The 18,991-nt window shown below is 33.1% G+C and overlaps 2 protein-coding genes across 2 annotated transcripts; both read left to right on the top strand.

Moving 5' to 3' along the window:
* The first annotated feature begins 1,194 nt into the window (after positions 1-1,194).
* LOC135838207 (sex peptide receptor-like) lies at positions 1,195-4,041 on the top strand. The gene is made up of 2 exons (XM_065353837.1): positions 1,195-1,936; positions 2,472-4,041. Exons 1-2 carry the CDS (start codon positions 1,314-1,316, stop codon positions 2,920-2,922), a joined length of 1,074 nt encoding a protein of 357 aa, XP_065209909.1. The 5' UTR covers positions 1,195-1,313; the 3' UTR covers positions 2,923-4,041.
* A 7,321-nt stretch (positions 4,042-11,362) lies between these two features.
* Positions 11,363-13,098, top strand: LOC135837757 (FMRFamide receptor-like). Its single transcript, XM_065353140.1, has 3 exons — positions 11,363-11,526; positions 11,598-12,278; positions 12,381-13,098. The coding sequence occupies exons 2-3, from the start codon at positions 11,644-11,646 to the stop codon at positions 12,817-12,819; spliced, it is 1,074 nt and encodes a 357-aa protein (XP_065209212.1). The 5' UTR covers positions 11,363-11,526; positions 11,598-11,643; the 3' UTR covers positions 12,820-13,098.
* Positions 13,099-18,991: the final 5,893 nt, after the last annotated feature.

The raw sequence follows: 18,991 nt of genomic DNA on the forward strand, positions 1-18,991 counted from the left end.
TGTCGATAATCAAGCATATGTACAATAAATTACCTGAAAAATCAAAATATCAACTGAAGAACCATGTTGTTATGGAAACCCATTGCTGGAAGTCGGATACTACTACGGGATGAGCGTACAGTAATAGGCTTTTAGCTGTTGGAGAGACCTGAATTGTAAAATAAAATAAAATATCGTAATAATTGTGCACCATAGTTCAAATTAATATTATGGTGGGATACAGGGCTTTACATAATTGTCGTGTACCAAACTTTTGCAAAAAATTATAATTTTTCAGTTTCAAGTTTAGTCTGCAGGAGTTTTGGTAAATATTTCGGAATCACATTTAAGTTAATCTTTACTCAACAAAAATTACATATTATGATTAGTGAGTTGGTAGGTATTTGTGTTTGAAAAGATCTTCGGTCCTTCAGCATTTCTGGGGAGTTTTGAGCTCAAAATTGAATCATTATTTTGAGATAATTGAAAGTAAGGTCATGCAAAATGCAACCTATCAAAATGGGCCCTAATTATGTGTGGAATTTTAATATTTTGAATTTGATGAAAATATATTTTGAACATTTCTGGAGAATTTTGAGACCAAAATCGAGTCATGATTTTTAGATAATTGAAAAAAAGTCGACTTCACAGATGTAAAAAAATGCCCTTCGGTATCCAATTTTTTCAAAACTTGAAGACTATTGTTTTACATTCTTGAATATTACATATCTCTAGGCCTCAAGAAAAAAAAGGGGTGGCTGGAATCCCTTATCATTATCTGGGTACCTACTCAAAAATCGTCACAAATACAACATGAAAAAGAAACAAGGAAATTAATTTCTATTTCCTATCCAGCACACTGGTCATCTAGTGGGTTTGAGTAACTGAAACGCTAATTTTTTGGCCTTGACTGAGACTAAAATTTTACGAGAGACTATAATTTTACAACTCAAACCAACTTCTATACTTAGGTATACTTAGGTACAAATGAAAAATATATTTCACACCGTTTTTAACACCTTCCTAGAACAAATTTATTCATTTCCGATAACGTGAAATAGGTATGTACCTACAATATTCACGTTTACGACCAAATTGTGATAAGATCGAAACGAGTGAACCAGCATACTGATGTACTTCTGAAAAAAATATACGTTTTGAGTGGACAATTTCATGCGCGCATGCATCGTCGCTTGATACTTTTTTTATTTTAAAAATTGAATTCATCGGTAAAAATTCGCGAGTTGTTTAGTTTAAATACCTAATGAACAAACATCACAATTTTTTGTTTATGTAAGTACATATTGGCGAACTCTCTTTAAAAAGTAATTCAAATGTTAACAAATGCGTCATCTTGTGAGTTTGTAATCAGCTATTATTATGATAATATAACCGGATATGTAGACGTTTCATTATGTTTCATCGGAGTGATACTTAACGTATTAAACATGCTGGTATTTTCAAGGAAAAATATGGCTTCACCCGCAAATGTGATATTCACTCATTTAGCCATTGCAGATTTACTAATTTTATCAGCCAGCATTCCACCTTCGTGGCTACAGTTCGTTCACTATGAAAAACATAATTACAAAAACGCTACATACGCAAAAGCAGTCATTCATGTATGTTGTATGGATTTAAGAACTACCCTTACCTTTACGTCAGTATACCTCACATTGATGTTGGCCATATGGAGATATATCGCTGTAGCCCACCCATTGAAAGAACGCGATTGGTGTAACATGAAGACTACACGTAATTCAGTGATAGCTGGTTACATCGTTGGCGTATTGCTTAGTATACCAAGGTACTTCTCATTTGGAATTGAAATGTACAGTTCTGAATCGTATTACCCTGATTATAAAGAAAATTCCATTTTGCGTGATATTTCGTATCTAATCCGAGCTCTGCTACAACGATTTCTGCCATCAGTGGTGCTGTTAATATTCAGTATCAAGTAAGTAACTATGTAGGTAATCAAGATGAATTTGAAAACTCCAGGCATGTCGTAAATTATGCAGCATAAAAACAAGATAAAAATTATAGAACTTTTCAAACTCACACTCTCCAATTTGAACGAAACCAAGCTAGACCGAAAGATCATGTCCTAAAAAGCCCCGTAACTAAAATTTCAGATTCCTAAGTTCATTTTTGGACCTTTGGGGAATTTTTGAAAATTAAAAAAAAATCAATAAAACTATTTTATGGGTAGGTAACTTTAAACTTTTTCATGAAATATGATTTATGATTTCTTTTTAGAAATGTGAAGCAGTGTGAATAACATGAATAATTTCCTTCAATTTACTCTCACACACCAACATCTAGTACTTTTGAACCATTCATAGCCAGAGGTCCAAAAATGAACTTAAGAAACTGAAATTTGGGTATTTCGATCTAGCTTCGTTTCGTTTAAATCGTAGAGTGAGAGTTCGACTGGTTCCCTTGTTATTTGCAAACCAACTGTTAGAAGTAATCGGGTTTCATTTTTGCAGACTGATTGCAACCCTATTAAAAAAAGGACCCAGCAAGGAACAACCAGCTTCATCTTCAAATGCTCAAAATAACGCGAGAAACCTCAAAATAAAACAACAAACCGATCGATCAATAATCATTACCTTGATAGTCGTGGCACTATATTTGATCGAACAAATCTCCAAAGGACTGAACCATTTAAGGCACGGTAGCATTCTAAAACCTATTTACAGTAAGTTTAATTCGAAATGCTTGGTGCAATTCGAGGATGCAGTCGATACCTTGTCCTACTTCAATATGTCCATCACATTTGTAGTGTATTACGCCATGAGTCGTAATTTTAGAACCACATTTAAATCTTTGTTCAACAGCAATATTACTTCTCTTCGAATTTCAAGCAGACAGAGAACACCTGATTCCAGTCCAGAAACTGGTCCCGTGGTAATAAATGTAATTTCTGAGATGACCTAAAATCAAGCCAGTAAAGCAGTGATGAGAACTTTTGGGATTTTATCCATGTTGTGGGAGGGCGTGGAAAAAAAAAAGAAAACATGAGAATGTTGATTCTTTCAACATGAATGTTTCTTAAAAGATGGAACAAGGGAAATTGGAGAAAATTATTTCGAGTTGTGGGAAAAACGTGGAAAAACAGGGGGATTTCAGTATAAGTATTTCATGTGGAATAAAAGGGAAATTTTGAGCTGATACGTAGGGAAAATGAAATTTCATGTTCCTGTCATTGCAATGACGAGGTAGAGTACATAATAGAAAAAAGGATGTGTTCTTGATAAGGGTTCTTCCCATTTCCCCCCATATTTAACACACATTCCAGATAATGGCACCAGATATAATAAAGCTTTATAACGAACTTATCTACTAGGTATACAAAAATTTCATTTCAAAGTCAAATAGATAAATAAATTCTTCGTCACATATCATATCAGATAAAATGAGTAGGAAAAAAAATCAAAGATTACAAATTTTTCTAAAATCGCAATTATAGTTATGATGTAATTGAAGCATGTGTTTCCAAAACGTACCAAGTCCAAAAAAATATTGATAAGAAATTCATGATACTTAGTACAATTTGGAAATGTAGAAATGGCCCAAATTGGCTGATTTTTTCATATGTTGTAGCCAAGACCCTTGGGCACAACATATCAAAAAATCAGAGATTTTGGGCTGCAACTTTATGCTAAAGGGCCTTGCAACCTCAGAACCTTTGAATATGGACTTAGTGCGTTTTGGAAACACATGCTTAAATTCAAGTTTGATATTAGTCTAGACATGAATTTTAGCTGCGTAGGTCCACCAGAAGGGTTTTTAAGGGATCCTAAAATGGCTCCATCCTGAATAAAAATTTTAATGTCCAGTCAAATTGATCACTTAAGGCTGGAAAACCCCGTTTCCATATGGTTTTATGGCCTTCAACAGTGCACTTTTGGAAAATTAAAGTGACTTTTTAAAGGACAGTTTCCAGTACCTCTACCTAATTATGGTTTTGATATTGTCTATTAATTGTTTAGTATGATTTGGACCTTTATTGAGAGGAAATATATTTTTTCATAAGTACCTACGAGTAATACATACATACCTAAAGTTAAGTACGTATAAATAATATTAAAGGTTTATGTATATCTTATGTATTATTAAAATATTATCATAGATCGAATAAACTGTCTATGTAGTTTTTTTTTGTTTTAAAATTTTAGAATTTGAATGATTTTGTAATAATTAGAGGTAGAAAGATTGTGATATGCAGAAAGGGTGATAATTTACGTGTTGGGTAATTATTATCTGTCTAAACACATATGTGAAAAATCCAAGAAATATTCCTTAGGGAGGGAATATTTCCTAAGAACCTGACTAGCTCAGTGAAAAGGCTCTTGGTCTTTCTAGTACTAACATACATTATAAATTGAGATTATCGCTACCAAATAAAACTCAAAACAACTAGTATTGACCTCCTGTATTAGGTGTATATTCAATACAAGTCGAACAACTTATAGTTAAAGGATGTATTATTCCTAATTATAAGAAGGGAGAATGCAGTGGAACAAATCACTGCATCTCTAAAGAAGATAAGAAGCTCAATAATCATACAAGTATCGATCATTAATTAAAGTACAATTACGAAACGAGTTGGACATGACAGTATTTAGTCATCTCGCTGTCATTTAAATTAATTACGATAAAAGTTATAATTAATTCTAGTTGGAGGAACGCACTCCATAATTTAGAAAGGCTTTTTCCATTACCTTAACTGTTCGTGTTAGTCATCTCCTTGGTGGCTCACCAATACTAGGCCGGTCGATGACTATGAATAAAATTTTGACACTGGGTACACACTCCCATGTCCGGAAAATGGGAGGCGATCCAAGATACCGAAATAAGGGACGATCCTTTGATACGAACCACGAATTTACGTTAATATACACAATTTAAACCGAACAAGCGGCTAATAAAAAAGATTAATCAAAGTGCGAGGGTGGACATAGTCCACAGGTGACATAAAGTCGGTCGTTGACGAGATGAGAACTCAAGTGAGAATCGACCAGAATTCATATAGAGACGAGCCCTATGCGAATCTGGGAAATATAGGTAAAAATCACCTCGTAACCTTCAAATCTCAACGAGGTAAAAAAGTAGTTTCCGCGGGAAACGGGTAATATTTTAATATCTACGATACCTAGTTATTTTAAGAATAACTAGGATACGTGGTAAGTACAATATGCACTACTATACATAGTGGAGGCATTCCTGCTCATCACAATTTTCATAGAATTATTTTTTGAATGGTAAAAGGAAGCAAAAGCTTTCAAAATTTGTGTTTCAAGAAGTAAAAAAAAACACAATATTTTTAGAAATATCCATGTTGAAAATTCTTTACATGACTCAGAGGGAAGGGGAAAGGTAGCCATTGATAGAGTGCTAATATTAGCAGAAAAGGAAAATAAGAAAAGAAAAAAAAATGGAGCAAGATCATAGCACTTAAACTGTAAACCAGGCTGAAATGACATATTTGCGGCGAACTGATTATGCAATTCTATTAACACCTTTGAAATTCTAAGATTCTCCTATTATAACAGAGATTTGAAGGCAAAATAACACCGCACTGCACCCCTATTTAGACCTTTTGGCTTTCACGATTATGTTCCAAAAGTATCATCATATTGTTTTATTGGATCGAAATTTCATCCACTGCAAATGGACATCCTCCAGAGCAGAATGGGGGGGGGGGGAGTTGAAATAACTTGATACATCGAAAAGTATGTTTTAAAAGGTGCTAAACACAAATATTTATGTAGGTCTTGATATAATTTTAGGATATTTTGGAATCCCACTCTGACTTCACAGATCCAAAAGACTGAAAATTCATAAAAAGCAAACATCACAGAATAATTCAGACATATGTAGCAGGGTTATTTTAACAGAATTCACAAGTTCCAAAATTTTAAAGCTACCTAAGTGAAGTGGGGTGGAGATAGGGATTCTCAAAGTGAGGTTACTCGTATTTTCTAGAAACACAATTTTTTGCAATAAAACCTACCCCCTAAAACGTTGCGTAGAAAATAACACACCCCTAAAAATAAGATACGACTTGAATTTCTGGATCTTCCTAATGCATGGAGATCAAAATCCAAGATCATTTTTAGGGTATAAATTGGTTGGAGATCGAGTAAAATATTTGAAAATTTCATCATTTTCACGAATTGAATTTTTGAATTTTTTACATTTTCCAAAACATTGCAGAAGTGTTTAATTTGATATGAGGATATCCCAAGACGAATTTTAGACCCCTACGTGGAAGGGGGTTGAAGCCAAGGGTCTTCAAAGTTTTTTTTAAAACAATTTTTTCTTCTTCTTTACATTGGTAACTACTTATAAGCTTCATTTCGGACCACTCAGTCAAATGAGGCGAACTAATAAGGGTCTTCAAAGTACACACTTAATATGACCATTTTTATTTTTAAAAAAAACATGTTCTGCAATTTCTTTTCACATAAATGTATAACTCCAAATGTAAAATTATGTCCCTAAGACAACTTCGATGTGAAGCTGTTCCGCAACAAATGACAAATTTTAGATCCTTAGATCAATAGGGTAAAGTCAGGGGTCTTCAAAGCATGACAAATTTCAAAAATATGTACCTATTACATACTTACTTTAGGTAAGTAGAAAATATCACAACTCCCTCGACATCATCTCCTTCACTCCTTCTCCTCTAACTTCAGCTTCTCTTCCAACGTAGGAAAAATTTCATTACTTCTTTTTTATTTCAAAACATTTTCAACCTCCTATTTTCTCGAATTTTTGAAAGCTTAAGTACCTAGTTACACCCTTAATTTAGCTGTAGTTCAACAATTTATTGTGTCGTGTCATTATCTATCCTCTTGGGGAATTCCATGTTAGGGTCATGGAAAAAAGTTTACATACTAGCCACCACTGGATGAGTAATTATAAAAAAATATAACATGCAATATGGAAAATCCGTTATCATAGCTACATAAAAAAAAAATGAAAAAAACATGAGATAATACGATACCAAATGATTACACCAGTACGCAACAGAGACCAACTCCGAATAGAAGCTAATCTCTAAAAAATGTTCAAAATAGATAATTATAATTTAATGGATGGATGCTTCGTTGTCGAATATTATTTGCAAAGTTGTGCTAAATTGTGAAAATTCGCGAGTTATACAGTAAAATTATCGTTCAATTTGAATCCAACTGATGGAATTCATTCATCGTTTCTACAAACAAGACGTAGGTACCTATTGGTGAGTTGAAAAACACAAGATGCTACCTGAATTATCATTTTGCCAATTCATCGAATACTACAAGCACAATTTAAGCGGATATGCAGACGTTTCCATATGTATCGTCGGAGTGATTTTCAACCTATTCAACATCCTGGTATTTACGAGAAAACATATGATTTCATCAGCCAATCTGATATTCACTCATTTAGCCACCGTGGATTTACTGATTTTATCAGTGGGCATTCCGTATTCGTGGATATGGTTCTTCCAGTATGAAAACAGTGATTATGAACGTTCTACTCACACACGAGCAGTGATATATGCAAGCTGTATGTGTTTAGCATTCACTCTAAGCTACATGTCTGTATTCCTTACGGTGATGTTGGCAACGTGGAGGTATATTGCTGTAGCATACCCATTGAAAGAACGTGATTGGTGCAACACGAACTCGACAAACAATATTGTCTTAGCTGGTTACATTTTCAGCTTTTTGATTAGTACACCGATATATTTTTCTTATGATATCACGTTGAAGGCTAGTAGTGATAAAGTACCTTATTATGAGCCAAATTATAATGAAAATTCAATTCTGCAATATATTTCGTTTATAATCAAAGGAGTAATGCAACAATTATTGCCATCAATCATACTGCCAATACTAAGTCTTAGGTAAGTAAGTAACCAAAAAAAAAAATCAGTACCTAAAACATACTTACTTAGAATAAAATAGGTAATATGATCAATGTCAGAAAATAATTTGGTTTCGTTTTTCACAGACTGATCGCAGCCCTATTGAGAAGAAAAGACTCAAACCAGGAGCAATTCAGTTCATCTTCAAACCCCAGAAATGACACCAGAAATTTCAGGATGAAACAACAAACCGATCGATCAATAATCATAACGTTGATAGTTGTGGCATTATTCCTAGTCTTTCAAATTCCTAAAGGAGTTTTCAATTTATTGGAAAGTATACCGGTCATTTACGGCAAGCCGAAGTCTCATCCACTTGGCTGTTTCTTTAATTTTGTAGAAATACTCGATACTCTGTTTTTCTTTAATATGTCTATTACATTTGTAGTGTATTACGCTATGAGTGATAATTTTAGGACAACTTTTGAATCTCTGTTTATCAATTCTCGTAATAATAAGGGTAATATTTCTTCTTTGAAAACTGATCAAACTACGACAGACAGTAGGAGAAAAAGTGATACAGGACTAGAAATAAGTAAAGTTTAGCGAAAGCCTTTTCTGTGCAATGCTAATTAAAATGGAGCTGGGCCATTCAATGCTAAATCAGTCTGTTTTGACTTCGGCCGAGGTCCCTCGGTTTTGTTCGACTATTTTTTTTTTTTTTTTTTTGTAGATTTCCTTTGATTATAAGAGCAGGAAATAGTCTTCATTGGGCCCTGAACCCCCAGGGGCAGGTTAAGAAGAGTTTGCTTTTTTAAAGCAGTTGAAATTTTCTCGTCCATAATAAGTTAAAGATGTTCAATTGAAAAAATTGAGAGGAGGGTAAGGATTGACCAGAAAATAAACTTGCACCTTCCGATTGAAACAAAAATCAGCCAAAATAAGTAAAAAGTACACATTTTAAAGAAATTAAGTTTATTTTTGGATTTTAGGTAAATTTTTGAAGATTTACTAAATTTAACAAAAAGAAAAAAAAAACAGTTTTTATGGTGATTTTTCAACTTTTTCAAAAAATGCATTTCTGACAGCAGAATGAACCAGGGTGAAAAATTATTTTAATCCCCTCCCCATCCCCTTCAGCAAAATACAAGCTTTAGCTGTTTTAAAGCTTTCTTTAGGTTTAAATTTTTTTCTGAAACACTTTGAACTGTCAAAAATAAGTTTTCAGTTGCTTTCATTTTCTGATTTAATTTTCAGTTTTTAATCCAGTTTTTAGAATTTTCAATTTTATTTTTGGTTTGTGATTTTATTTTTGAGGACTCCCTGATTCCATTTTCAGTGTTTCGCTTAAGTTTCAGAACATTCGATTTCATTTTTGTACGAGTAGTTTTTTATTTTATATTCAATTTCAGTTTTTTATTTTCATTTTCAGATTTTATTTTATTTTATGAATTACGATTTTCGGTTTTCAAATTTTATTTTCAGTTTTATTTTATTTTCAAGAAATTCCGCTTAGTTTTCAGAGTTTTCCGTTTCATTTTCAGAGTTTAATTTGTATTTCACTTCTATAGTTTTCAATTTTACTCTCAGTTTTTTATTTAATTTGTAAAATTTTTGATTTTATTTTCAGTTTTTTATTTGATTTTCAAAGTTTGTAAGTATAATAATTTTATTTCTAGAAATTTTTGATTTTATTTTCAGACATTTCGATTTCATGGCCAGTTTTTTCATGTAATTTTATGATGGTAATTTTGGTTTTTGATCACATTTTCAGAAAATTCAGTTTTCATTTTAGATTACCTATTATTCTGCTTAATTTTCAGTAGGTAATACTCAATTTTATTCTGTGAGCTCTCAATTTTATTTCATGTTTTCGATCCAAAATTTTTTCAGAGTTTTCAATTTTATTTTGCAATTTTTCTTATATTAGTTTTTTTAAATTTTAGTTTATGTTTGAGATTTAATGTTCAGAAATTTCAGTCCCCAAAATTAACAGTTTTTGGTTTTATTTTCATACCTGATTTTTGGGGCGATTTTCAGCTTTCGATTAAAATTTTAAGCTCATTTTCAGGGGTTGATTTTATTACCAGAATTTTCAGTTTTGAATGTCATTTTCAGTTTTTAATTTTTTATAATAAGTTTTCAATTATATTCTACGTTTGAGATTTATGTTCGGAATTTTCAGATTTTTTCAATCAGTTTTTGATTTCAGTTTCTTTATTAGGTTTTGGTTTCATTTTCATAAGTTTCAATGTCATTTTTAGTTTTCAATTACATTTTTAATTTCCAATTCTTCATCATCAGTTTTCAATTTATTCTGTGTTTCAGATTTACTCAAGTATAGGTAGTAAGGTACCCAACTCGATGTTCAGAATTTTCAACTTCGTCATCATTTTTCGATTTCATTTCCAGAATTTTTGATTGAATTTCCAGTTACAATTGAACTATTCCACTTCATTTCATGTTTTGATTTTAGTTCTCAATTTTGACCAGTGCTTCTGATTTACCTAAGGTTCAGAATTTTCAATTTCATAATCAGCTTTCGATTTCATTTTTAGAAATCTGGGCTCTATTTTCATTTTTTGATTCTATGTTCAGTTACAGCTATAAGGACATTTGAGAACCAACGTGCATTTGTCGATTTTTGGTGAATTTTTAAAAACCAAATGTGAGCTAAAATATGAAGAAAAAAATATCAAAATTTTATAAAAATGACCTAGAGAGCTAGAATTTGATTTGTACCCTATTTGCAATCCTTCAAATCGAATGTAGACGGCTTTGAACCATTTTGAGCAGTTCTGAAGCCTCCACTAAGTTTTTAAATGTTGAATTTCCCAAAATTTTACCTTGCAACCCAATTTAAACACGCCAAGTTCACTGAAAATGGTTTTAGAACGCTTTGGAGCGTTCAACAATTTTTTTTGGAAATTTCAGTTTCGCAAAAAAATGTTATAAAATCAGTCGAAATGATCCTCAACACCTGTGAACGTGTTTAATGCATGTTATAGTAACCCACTAGACTGATGAAGATCTCCATCTAAATTTGGCAACAATTTTCCAACATCCCCTTCTCTCCATTCGATCTACCCTCATAATGTTATAGGTAATTGTCTGATGTTTACTTCATTCATAAATTTAAGTTTGTTGATTGGCTTTTCTATTTGAAATTACAAAATTACATAGTTTGACTTGAGTACTACATATTTTCATCTTTTCGATTTTTGACTTCTCATGCTCCAGTTCTAAAAATTTACACGCTACCTACACGTTTATATGGGAAAAATCGGAATTGCGAAAACCGGATAATTATAATCAGTAATAAAACGATAATGGGAACGATTGTGATACAGAAAAATAATCGCAGTTATGTCGTCGCATTTGGAAAACATTTTTACATCAACATTGGTCAATTTTACTTTCATATCGTATTTCTTCTTCCTGTTTTATTTGATCTCTATCACTCGACAATGAAAGCGATTACGATAATTAATCCACCAAACACCGGATGAGTTATCATAATCCAACAAAACCCTCAGTTTGTGGCTGAAATTAACTGCGAAGTGAAGTTCGCCTGTGAAAAATGTTCGTGTGGGCAGTTCAGTGTGCGCGTGTACTTTTACAAATCTAGATATTACTCATTTGAAAACGGTGTTCATCAATAAAAAGTTGCCAGATCTGAAGTAAAATTATCCCTCAATTTTTGATACAACCGATCAAAACAAATTCGTTGTTTGTATGTATTTATGTGTAGGTAAGTTCCTACTTGATGGTGAATTTTTCCGCAACAAAAAGTCAACATGTCAAATGATACATTAAATTGTGGATTTATGGAATACTACGATTACAATATAAGTGGCTACGTGAACATTACAATATGTTCCACTGGAGCGATTCTCAATCTATTCAACATACTCGTATTTACCAAGAAACATATGATTTCATCGGCCAATCTGATATTCACACATTTAGCCCTTGTTGATTTATTGATTTTGTTGTCTTGCATTCCATATTCATGGATAAACTTTTTTCAATACACCCACGAAGATTATGAAAACTTGACGCACACTCGAGCGCTAATTTATTTATTTCTTGTAAACATTGGACACACTTTGAGCTACACGTCAGTATTCCTTACGCTGATGTTGGCTATGTGGAGATACATCGCAATAGTACACCCATTGAAAGAACGTTATTGGTGCAACATGAAGACGACACGTAATATGATCATAGCCAGTTACATTATTAGTATTTTGCTCAGTACACCGACATATTATTCCGACGATATCGTGATATCTTACACCGATGATGAACTACCTTATTATGAAACCGATTACAAAGAAGACTCTTGGACTCTTATCAACATATCATTTCTGATGAAAGCAGTGTTACAACAGTTATTGCCATCAATTGTGCTGCCAATATTTAGTTTCAGGTAAGAAAACGTGGTGAAAAATATTTACAGGATATAAAATGTAAGTACCTACTTAGATATTGCAGTAAGCCTTGTTACGAATAATCGGTGTTTTTCTTGCAGAATGATCGCTGCGTTGAAAACAAAAACACCAGAACAACTGACTTCGTCTTCAAACGCCCGAAATAACACCAGAAACCTCAAGAGGAAACAACAAACTGATCGGTCGATAGCCATAACGTTGATAGTTATGGCGTTATTTTTAGCCGTGCAAATTCGTCCAGGAATATATAATTTAATTTCGATCATAACAGGCCTTAATGAGATGTTGGATTATGATCGATTTGAATGTTTCCACACGTATGTCTTGGTACTGTTAAACGTAACCTTAAATTATATCAGTATGTCGGTCACATTTGTAGTATACTATACCATGAGTCAAAATTTTAGAGCCACATTTCAATCACTTTTCTGCAAACGACGTATTTTTTCTCAAACAACAGTATTTTCTTCGGTTACGAGAAGAACTGATACATGCTTAGAATTAGATCAAGTTCAATGAGTGCAATTTTTTATGAAGGAAGCTTACTTACAACCCAAAATCGATCTCATAAAGCAAAACATATAAGTATAAAAAGATAATACATTTCATCAGCTTACATCATATCCTCTCCCTTGTCAGAATCGCATGCCGGAATTAGCACGAGATAATGGACATTCATTTTGATCTTATCTAATATGTACTTAATTACGTACTCGATCTATACAATTCTAATGTCAAACTAATAGGTACCTACTGTGTCATAAATAAAAACATTTTATGGAATTTATATTATCAAAATTTTCATTTGATGTTGAAATCAACTCAAGCGAGAGCAATCCGTAACAGGAAACAGTAACTCAATATGAAAATTCAATTTTCATATATTTACGTCCTGTCTAGGTTCCATCCGAGTCCCATCTAGGTCCTGTTTGGGTCCCATCTGAGTCCCCATCTGGATCCTGTCTTGGTCCCATCTAGGTACCATTAGGGTCCCATCTACGAGTACATCCCATGCAGGTCCCGTCCAGATCCTGTCAAGAAAATTGAAAATTTGGAAATTGAAAATTCTGGGTATCGAAAAGTCTGAAATTGTATATTCCAAGATTGAAAATTTAAAATTCAAGTATTGAAAATGAAAGTTGAAAATTAGAGGTTTGAAAATTGGAGAATCAAAAGTTTGGAAACTAAAAATTCTGGGTACCTAAGTAACTATTGAAAATTCTGGAATTCAAAATTCTGAAATTCAAAATTGTGGGGATTGGGAATTCAAGGATTGAAAAGAGGATAGAAAATTTGGGATTTGAATGATCAGGGTTTTTAAACATGGGGATTGCAAATTTGGGAACTAAAAATTTGAGAATTGATAACTCGAGGATTGAAACATCAAACATTGAAAATTTAAGGATTGAAAATTTGAGAATCCAAACTAGGTTTCCAAATTCTATTTTCATATATTTGTCCTTTCTAGGTCCCATCTATGTCCCATGCAAGTCCCACCGGGGTCCCATCAAGATCCGGTCTTGAGAATTGAAAATTTGGATATTTAAAATTCTGGGGATTGAAATTCAAAGATAGAAAATGTGAGGATTAAAAATTTGGGATTTCAATGATCAGGTTTTTCAAACATTGGAATTGAAAATTTGGGGATTAAAAATTTGGGATCTGAATGATCAAGTTTTTTAAACATTAGGATTAAAAATTTGTGAACTGAATGTGAGTATTGAGAATTTGAGAATTGATGAACTCAAGGATTGAAAACTTGAGGATTGAAACTTGGAAGATTGAAAATTTGAGGATTGAAAATTCAAAGTGTAAAATGTAGAATAAAAATTACGCTAGATCTTCGAGAGCTAGATTTGAAAAATGCTAATCGCAGTCCGAGTCAGGAAATAGCCAATATTGCGGAAAAACGTCTATGTATTAATTAATTAACATAAATATTGTCAGGATAAATATAAACATACAATAATCATCAATACTCAATAAAACAATCATAAAACAATCAATCAATTGAGGTTGGCAGGTCCGCCCATGCAAGAAAATCATAGATGAGTAGTACTATAGTACTACTTTAGTACTATTTCTGTAAAACTATTGAGTATTAATTCAGTACTGTAGAACTAAGTAGTACTTTGTATTACTTTAGTATTACTTCAGTACTACTTCTGTATAACTATTCAGTAATACATACTTCAGTATTGGGATACCAAGTAATACAATAGTACTATTCCAGTACTACTTTAGGTAAGACTATTCAGTACTACTTCGGTATTGTGGTATCAAGTAGTACTATAGTACCATTCTAAATACTACTTTAGACAAATTTCTCATTTTATGGTCAATGTTCAAGCTTAAACTTATTGGTTAAAAATAGGTATGTGAGTTTGAATTTCAATTATACCTGCCCAGCACACGGTTTTTCCGAAATTTAAAAAATTAAGTAGCTAATAAATACGGCAATTAGGTATTTCTATATTATGCTCGAAAAACAGCAAAAAAAAAAACGCTCATAATAAATGGTTACAATCTGAAAAAAAAAAAAAAAGAAAGAAAAAACGCATTACATTACTTAATATTATTGTGCTAAGAAACCAAAGACAGCAGAAATAAGTGCTATAAAACTGCTCCATCATGGGTAGGTATCAAAATGTAGGTATGTATTTTCAATGAGCTATCAAAAAACCTAAAAAAAACGTCAAACATTAAGTTTTTTTAAAACACAAATGCATCGATCATAGTTTTTAATTTTCATATTATAGGCTATAAAAAAAACATTCATTTTTTTGTATTGACAATTTCAAAATTTTTGTTTTTTCCCATTTTTCAAACTGATTTTTGCTGTTTTTCCCCCCACGAAAAAGCTGTAACGACCTGAAAAAACCTCAAAATCAACGTTTTTTAAAACTAAAATAAGCATTTGCATTTATATACTCCAAAAATATGCAAAAATATGGGAAAATGTGCGCTATAAAGTGTCATTATTTGTGTCAAAATTGCATGAAACTGACAAAACGTAAAGAAAATTGCTATCTGCGGTATTTGGTGCAGCAAAAAAAAATATGCGATATCATTAAAACAATTGCCTTACTAATAGTGTACTGCAATTTTTAAAAAAAATGGAAATATTTCAGAATAACATGGATAATATGCTTTTGTTGTTCAAAATGTGCTATATCCATTGAAGTCCCCATAGTCTAGTGGTTAAGGTTAGGCAGTTAGGAACATAAGGTCGCAGGTTCGAATCTCAGGTTAGGCAGGAAATTTTCGTTAATGGAATTGGATGGTATATGAATTAATGATTCGATAGATAAAATGTGAAACGATTAGTAATAATATAAATCATGCCAAATGTACTCAATATTTTTAAAAATTAATCTAAAAATTTTAAAATGTAGTACTAGGTTAGGTACAGTTCTGTTGAGTAGTACTACAGTAATATGTCCTAGTAGTACTGCAGTAACACTTTCTCAGTAGTACTACAATAATACTTATTAGTAGTACTGTCAGTAGCACTGAATTGCTCAATTTAGTACTACTGAAAGTAGTACTGCTTTTAGTATTACTTTAGTAGTACTATTTTTCTGCATGGGCGGAGTTCTGGCTTGGCTGGAACTTGGATGGATGGTAAAATAATCTGTAATTGAAAATAATCGCTTTTGAGTACACACACGTCTCCTCATCAATCAGGCAAAACTCGTAATTAAACTCGTAAATAATAACCCGTAGGTAACTCGCAAATACTCGTAAATATGTCATAGATAATCTCAAACAATTCTAATAGACCTCCGTCTCAGGTCTCGCCATCTCAGCAATGACCAACTGTGGGGTTGCTTCGGACCCAAGCACCATTTTACCTGTGGTTCACCCATCAGTGTCAGCTTAACGGAATGATCTGGCTCCAACCAAGATTTATCCGAGAGGCCACATCGTCGCCAGTATGGCTCGTCACACATACCGCGTAGTGGTACCTCTTTGAGTCCCCCGCGGGGTCATGACTCACTGACAAGACGTACAATGCAAGTAATAAAATCTGACCCAGTTCTAATCAATAATCACTTCCTAATTAAAATACTGTCTGGGTGCTTAAGGCACCATAAAATCATGCAAACACGTAAACAAGGCCTATAATAATTACACAAGTATTCATATATCGTAGTACTCAGTAAGATAACTTACGTATTCTCGTAATAATTCAACTCGTAATATACTATAATTGTAATCGTAATCGCACTCGTATTCGTAATAGTCTATATAGAGTCACTGGAGCGGGTATATTGTAGGCGACGTGGACAAGAGACAGCAACAGGCACTTGCACTTCACCACAGCACAAACTTAAAATGACTGAGATCTCTATACTCAGCTAAACTCTTTGCTGGGTACAATTTTACTCATGATACGTGAGAACTTCCACCTGTCTCCCACGGTCGCAAAGATAACCCCTCGATAAACGCATCTCAGTGCACTGAATATTTTTTGTGCATCGTAAAAATGAATCCCAACCACCTGGTCACTAGCTCGGCGATGCGATGACACCCTACGAAGTGCCAATGCCGCTGAACGCGTCAAGATAACGCATATTACGTACGGGTACAAGAAAAAATAAATATACTCGAAAATATACTCGTCGCTAAAAGCGACTTCTTACAAAAGATTGAAAATTTGAGGATAGAAAATTTAAGGATAAAAAATTTGAGATTTGAATGATCAGATTTTTTAAAACATTGGAATTGAAAATTTGCGAACTAAAACTTTAAGAGAAACGTTGAAGATTGAAAATTTGGAAATCCAAACTCAATGTCAAAATTCAATTTTTATATATTTGTGCTCTGTAGGTCCCATCCAAGTCCCATTCTAGGTCCCATCCAAGGTTCATATGGGTCTCATCAAAGTCCCATCAGGTCACATCTAGGTCCCATTCAAGTCCCATCCAAGTTCCATTTTGGTCCCATCTAGGTCCAGTCAAGATCCTGTCTAGAGAGTTGAAAATTTGGAAATTGAAAATTCAGGGGATTGAGAATTCAAGGATTGAAAATTTGGGAATTTAATGATCAGGTTTTTTAAACATTGGTATTGAAAATTTGGGAACCACAAATTTGAGAATTGATAACATCGAGGATTGAAACTTCAAACATTGAAAATTTAAGGATTGAAAACTTGAGAATCCAAACTCAATTTCCAAATTGAATGTTCATATTAGCGGATATCTCTCTCTCTCTCTCTTACACCCGACCTTGCTCCATGATACCTTGGGAACTACCCCTAGAACGGAACTCCCTGGAACTACCCCTGGAATGCTACAGCTGCCACCTTGCTTCCTAGCCTCGTGCCTGCGATTACAACGTATGTGTACTATGTGCTTTAAAGGTGTAACAGTGTAATTGCCTAAGTCCCCGTGACAATTTGTCCTGTCTAGGTCCCATCCAGGTCCCATCTAGATCCCGTCAAAATACGGTCTTGAGAATTGAAAATTCTGGGGATTGAAAATTCTGAGAATGAAAATTTAGAGGATTGAAAATTCAAAGATAGAAAATGTGAGATTTGAATAATCAGGTGTTTTGAAAATTTGGGAACTAAAAATTTTGGATTTGAATGATCAGGTTTTTTCAGCATTAGGATTGAAAATTTGGGGAACTAAAAATGTCAGAATTGAGAATTTGAGAATTGACAACTGGAGGATTGAAATTTTTAAGATTGAAAATTTGAGGATTGAAAATTCAAGGATTGAAAATGTGAAGGTTGAAAATCCGAGATTGAAAATTTGGGAATTCATAACTCGAGGATTGAAACTCCGAACGTTGAAAATTTGAGGATCGAAAATTTGAGGATTGAAAATTTGGGAATCCAAACTCAATTTACAAATTCATATTTGTCCTGTCTAGGTCCCATCCAAGTCCCATCTATGTCTGGTTAAGATCAGGACTTGAGAATTGAAAATTCGAGAATTGTAACTTTGGGAATCGAAAATTTGTAAATTGAAAATTCAGGGGATTGAATATTTGAGAAACTAAAAATTTGAGAATGGATAACACAAGGATTGAAAATTCAAGAATTAAAAATTTGGGGTTTAAATGATCAGCTTTTTAAAACATTGGAATTGAAAATTTAGGAACTAAAAATTTAAGAGAAACTTTGAAGATTGAAAATACAAGGATTGAAAATTTGGAAATCCAAACTCAATTAATTTTCCAAATTCAATTTTCATATATTTGTCCTCTCTAGATCCCACCCAGATCCCACATCCAAGTCTCATACAAGTTACATCTGAGTTCCATCGGAGTCCCATCTGAGTCCTGTCTTGGTCCCATCTAACTATAAGTCCTATTTGGGTCATATCTACGTCGCATCTACTTAGGTCCAGTCAAGATCTTTGGAAATTGAAAATTCTGGGGATTGAAAAGTCTGAAATTTAATTTGATAGTCTGAAATTGAAAATTCCGAGATTGAAAAGTCAAGATTGAAAATTCAAGTACCCATTGAAAATTTGGGAATCCAAACTCAATTTCCAAATTCAATTTTCATATATTTACTGTGTCTATAGGTTCCATCTACCAATATGTTCCATCCAAGTCCCATCGGGGTCCCACCTAGGTACCATCTGGGTCCCGTGTAGTTTCCATCTAGGTCCCATTTGTGTTGGGTCCCATTTAAGTTCCATCAATTTTCGGTTCATTTATATTTTTTCAGGCAAAA

Source organism: Planococcus citri, chromosome 2 (genome assembly GCF_950023065.1).
Source record: "Planococcus citri chromosome 2, ihPlaCitr1.1, whole genome shotgun sequence".
Taxonomy (NCBI): Eukaryota; Metazoa; Arthropoda; class Insecta; order Hemiptera; family Pseudococcidae; genus Planococcus; species Planococcus citri.

Coding starts and splice junctions, on each gene's coding strand:
- LOC135837757 (XM_065353140.1), top strand. CDS start 11,644: ATGTCAAATGATACATTAAATTGTGGATTTATGGAATACTACGATTAC. Junction 12,279..12,380: donor CTGCCAATATTTAGTTTCAG/GTAAGAAAACGT, acceptor TTTTTCTTGCAG/AATGATCGCTGCGTTGAAAA.
- LOC135838207 (XM_065353837.1), top strand. CDS start 1,314: ATGTTAACAAATGCGTCATCTTGTGAGTTTGTAATCAGCTATTATTAT. Junction 1,937..2,471: donor CTGTTAATATTCAGTATCAA/GTAAGTAACTAT, acceptor TCATTTTTGCAG/ACTGATTGCAACCCTATTAA.